The sequence below is a fragment of the Oryzias melastigma genome, linkage group LG17, assembly GCF_002922805.2.
Source record: "Oryzias melastigma strain HK-1 linkage group LG17, ASM292280v2, whole genome shotgun sequence".
NCBI classification, from domain to species: domain Eukaryota; kingdom Metazoa; phylum Chordata; class Actinopteri; order Beloniformes; family Adrianichthyidae; genus Oryzias; species Oryzias melastigma.
In genome coordinates, this window is record NC_050528.1 from 13450616 (window position 1) to 13455589 (window position 4974).

Below are 4974 nucleotides of genomic sequence, written 5' to 3' on the forward strand. Positions count from 1 at the left end.
TCTGCATCTTTTTGTATTTTTCTTCAGATTTAAAAAAAAAAAATTCAAGTTCAGCTATTTACATCTTGTAGATTTTTTATTACTATCACATTAATTTCACCACATGAATATGAGAAAACATACATTTTATATTAGCCTGCACAGGTTGCTCATTGACACGAGGGCAGTGAAAAGCAGTTCATCTCCAGGACATAATTTGCCCTTAGCTGAAATGTTTGTTTTGTCTTTATTTTCAACAAATTGGAAATAACTTGAATCTCTCCAGTTGCAGAATGCCCCTGCTAATTCATCCAAGTCTATATTTTTGCTCTCATCATCTTACTTTGACCAATCTCCAACTCTGCTTTAGGGGGCATGCGTCAGTAACTTTTATTTATTAGTATCAGTCTCTTTCATTTAACCAAGAGACTATGTCAGAGCCAACTGTTTACACATGTTTGTTTGTTTTAATAGTCACCTATGATATCACTGCACCAAATTGTGAGTAATAAAATAATTAAGGTTTCTGTAGTTTGCCATTTGTTGCATTACCCACTAAGGAATGGGAAAGCGAATCCTTCCTACCCCGATGGAACTTTTGCAACTGGATACACCAATGATCCAGGGGCAAAGAGGAGATTGATGTGCATAAACCAACTTTACTTGAAAAGTGTTGAAGATATGGAGATATTTTGATGTTTGATAATTGAATTTCTAGTAATTAAGATAGGAGGATTTCTGATTTATATGACAGCCTGGAAGCTGCTTACAGCAAAAGGTAGGCTGTTGGAGTTTTGTGGAGACACACCAGACAGTTAAGAGTCAGAATGAAAAGTCACAGTTTAATCAGTAGATGTGTGTCTTGTTTGCCCACTTGGGCAAAGTCCTTGCGATCTTTGAAGTAGAGCAGAAAACGATCTGACAACTTAGACAAACTATTTGTATGGATCAAGGGGAGATTGGAATGAAATTTTCCAGGTTTTCACCTCTCGCAGATCCTGTTAGACCAGTCAAGGACACAACTGGCAGACGGATAAACAAGTCTGCCTGTACCAAGAATAATTATGTTATCTGACCGTGCATTGCCCTCGGTTCAGGACTTCTTTAAAGAGGGAAATGTAATTTGCATGTGTCACCTGGGATGTGCAGCCATTCTCGTCTCTAGTACCTCTGACTCCCTAAATTGGAATACTGGGGTGGTAATTCCCTTTTTAAGGAAGTAGACCGGAGGGCGTGTTCCAACAACCGGGTAATCACACTCCTCAGCCTCCTGGGAAAAGTGATTCCTGAGTACTAGGGAGGAGACTTTGGGTTTTGTTGCTTTCAGTTGTACCAGTCAGATTTACTCTTCTATAAAGCACAAATAAGGTCCTGATTTGTTAAAATTATTTTGTTTCTCCTGACCTTCAAAATAAACTAGTTTATATTCATTTTTTCTAAAGCAACTTTTGGATAGTTACTTGCTTTCTCACGTTATTTTCTTTTATTTTTAAATATGCTGTGTCCAATACTTAGATGCCATGATTTTAATTTAATAACTTATCCTTACTCAAATGTAAATGCGCAAATTCTCTCTATAGGAGTTTCTGAGGTGTGTAATCCCAGACCTGGTTGACAAGCTCCGTAAACTAAACTGATGTTTTCCTTTCCATCAAATTTTCCATGTGTATTCCTGTATATTTTTATGGGTTATACTTCTTGTAAATTGTTGTTTTTTTATGACTGTAAGACAAACATTTCATGTTAAAAAAAATGAAAACAAAAAAACACTGTTTTCCATCTTAATCACACTTTTTTTATACTGGCAGCCTCCACAAGAAAAAATGTAAACATTTAATTTGGCCTTTGCAGTCTCCATTTGCTGGTAAAATGATCAAACTACTACCAATAACCTACTCATTTCTGTTTTTTGATTTAAGTAATTCTTTTATTTGTCATTTAAAACATCGATTTTCAAAAGGTGTTTGAGTCTTCTCAATTTATTATGAATGTAGGTGTAAATTAAAGATATGTGAACTCCAATTATGTTCATGTGGAAACTGTTGTCTGAAAGTTGTTTTAAGACAGAATAATAAAAAAACTGTCTGATTCAATGAGGCAACATAGACAATTTTAATTCAAAACATCTTGAGTTGTCTAATGCTTTCATTTGAGAAAAAAACTGAATAAAAGTACAAAAACAGATGCAACATTTCAAACAATGCACTTGTGCTTAACTGGGATATCTGATCATAAAAACATTCTAAACAAGATCATAATGATGTGTAAATATTAGTTTAACATTTTACACATTGTTCAAAATAAAATTTAGGCACATTTAGTGAACATTTTCATTCCTCATTCGCAGTTTACTACTGCTATGGAAATTACACATCTTTAAACATATTGGTAAATGTTTATTCCTAAACGAAAAAGAGGAAAATATTTTTGGATTCTCAGACATTTGTCAAAACCTAATACAAAGACTCACACAATTAAAATGAAAAGGTAATCTACTAAAAAAAAATCTCCATGTGCGAAATACATCTTCCAACTTTGTGAATTCTGAAAAATGTCTCTTCTGCATTGAAACATATTTGTATTTACTTCTCGAAAACATGGAACCATTTTAACATTTTGCTTCATCTTTAACAGTCTGAAGATTGGTATAAAAATGTAATGTATTCTACTTCTTTTACAAGAATGACACCTTTAACTTGTCTGGGTGCTCTTGAGGTAAACTAAAACATCATAATGTTAGGAGTGATTTAAGTCACTTTGTTGTGCAAAATTTGTCATTTTTTACAAGTAAAAGGCCTTTTACTTTTGTGAGCTTCCATGTCGTCTAAGAAAGAGTCACTTTGTGGAAAACATTTTTGACATATTACAAGTGAAAAGACCTTTCACCTGTGTGAGTTCTCATCTGGTCTTTTAATGATTTAATTTGCGCAAAATATTTTTGGCATACCTTACAAGTAAACGGCCTTTCACCTGTGTGAGTTAAGAAGTGGGCATATAAGTTAGATCTACAAGCAAAATATTTTTCATATACTTTACAAGAATAAACCATTTCCCTTGTGTGAGTTCTCATGTGTTCTTTAAATGACTCACTTTGCGCAAACATTTTTTTACACAAATCACAAGTAAAAGGCCTTTCATCCACGTGAGCTTTCATGTGTTCTTTTAATGGCTCACTTTGCATAAAACATTTTAGACATATATGACAAATAAAAAGCTTTTCACGTGGATGAGTTCTCATGTGGTTGTTCAATGATTTAGATTGTGCAAAAGATTTTGCACATAAAATACATGTAAAACCTGTGTGAATTTTCATGTGTTCTTTTAATGATGTATTTCGCCCAAAAGACTTGTGGCATACTTCACAAGTAAAAGGCCTTTCACCTGCGTGAGTTCTCATGTGGACTTTTAATTGAGTCATTTTAGAGAAACCTTTTTCACACAGTTCACAAGTAAAAGGTCTTATGTGAGTACTCATGTGGGATTTTAATTTACTATTTCGAGTGTATTTTTTTTGACATATTTTACAAGAATATGGCATATCAACTGTGTGTATTCTTGTGTGAGTACTATGTAGAGTGAAGTCTTGTACAGTCACAGCATCACTGTTTCTGATCCGAGTGTTTGCCTCCAGAACTGGACTCTCTCTTGGTACTGGTTTGGAGTTAATCTTTTCCTGGTCATACTCAGTCACCATAGAAGCATCAGTCTCCTGCGTCAGTTCAACCTGCTCTTCTTCTTCCTCCTCCTGCTCATCTTTGATCTCTGGAAGCTCTGGTTTCTCCTCATCTGGACTGGAGTGCCTCTCCTGCTTCCAGAGAAGCTGCTCAGCTTTAGTCTCTTCTTTGCAAATGTGTTTTCCTGAGAGATCTGAAGGAACAAAGATTCAGGGGGACATTAGTAAAAGTATCTGAAACATAAGGACAGTCACAGTTCCATCCCATCCTTTTAGACATACATCTACATACTGTGACTAACACTGTTGCCAGCCTTATACCACCCAGAGCAATGGGTGCAGAGAGGGAACCGAACCTTTGATCTTCCAATCAGTAGGTTGATCACTGCCTCTGCCTCCCCATAAAACATGAATCAATGGGATTATATAATCACAGCATTCATTCTTATTCTCCACAGTTTTGTTTCATAACAGCTGCTCTGACATTAATTCACACAAAAGAGCAGCTTATTCTCGTCTCAGACGTTTACTCAACAACCACATTTATTTATTGCCAATGCTTTTTCTTAGCCATTTTTTTGTAACTTTAGAAAGATATTTCTGAGAGAGACCTGGACCAGAGAATTCAGATACAAAGGAGTTCAAGAGTTTGAACTGAGTGCATTGACAATGTAAAGCAGTGGCCGAGTCAAAGTTTTCTGTATTTGAATGAGTCAAAAACAGAGAGAATTTATTTTGGTGACACTAAAGGAGCGCCACTTCTAAGGTAACAAACACCTATTTAAACTGGAAGATATATGGTATTCTGCACCTAAAATGAACATTTTTTTGCTGATCACCTCCAGTTCTAGTGGAGAAATTGAATGTTGTGTTAGTCTGGAGGCGGAGGAGGTTTATGGATGCAGTGAATGAAGACATGAAGGTGGCTGGTGTTAGAGTGGAGGATGCTGAAGACAGGCTTAGATGGAGGAAACTGATTAGCTGTGGCGACCTCTGAAGGGAAAAGCTGAAAGGAGAAGAAGAGTTAGTCTGGAGGCGTTGCTGTCAGAGCAGACTCTTCCTGGAGGGAGTTGTTGGCATCGTGCTTACGTCAGCACGTTTTCCTTCGCTCGTTTTCGTGGGTATGGGAGGAGAGGTTTTTAGAGGATTACTCTTAAATGAATGAACAGATCAAAATGCCGCTTTGGGGTTCTTTATACTGGTGAATAAACAGTAAAATGCATTTAAAACCTTAGAAAAGTAGAATTTTCATGGTAGGGCCCCTTTTGGGCCAGTACTAAACTGGTTCAAAACGTACTTAGAAAACAGGAAATATTTTGTGT

General features: G+C 36.0%; 1 protein-coding gene across 1 annotated transcript in view; it reads right to left on the reverse strand.

Annotated features, from left to right (window-relative positions):
- Positions 1 to 2067: 2067 nt before the first annotated feature.
- The window catches only part of LOC112144251 (interaptin), a 20757-nt gene continuing 17850 nt past the window's right edge, over positions 2068 to 4974 (reverse strand). Inside the window, exon 14 of the mRNA XM_024268664.2 lies at positions 2068 to 3846. Within this exon, the coding sequence (XP_024124432.2) occupies positions 2843 to 3846 (1004 nt within the window). The 3' untranslated portion in view covers positions 2068 to 2842. The remainder of the gene's footprint in view (positions 3847 to 4974) is intronic.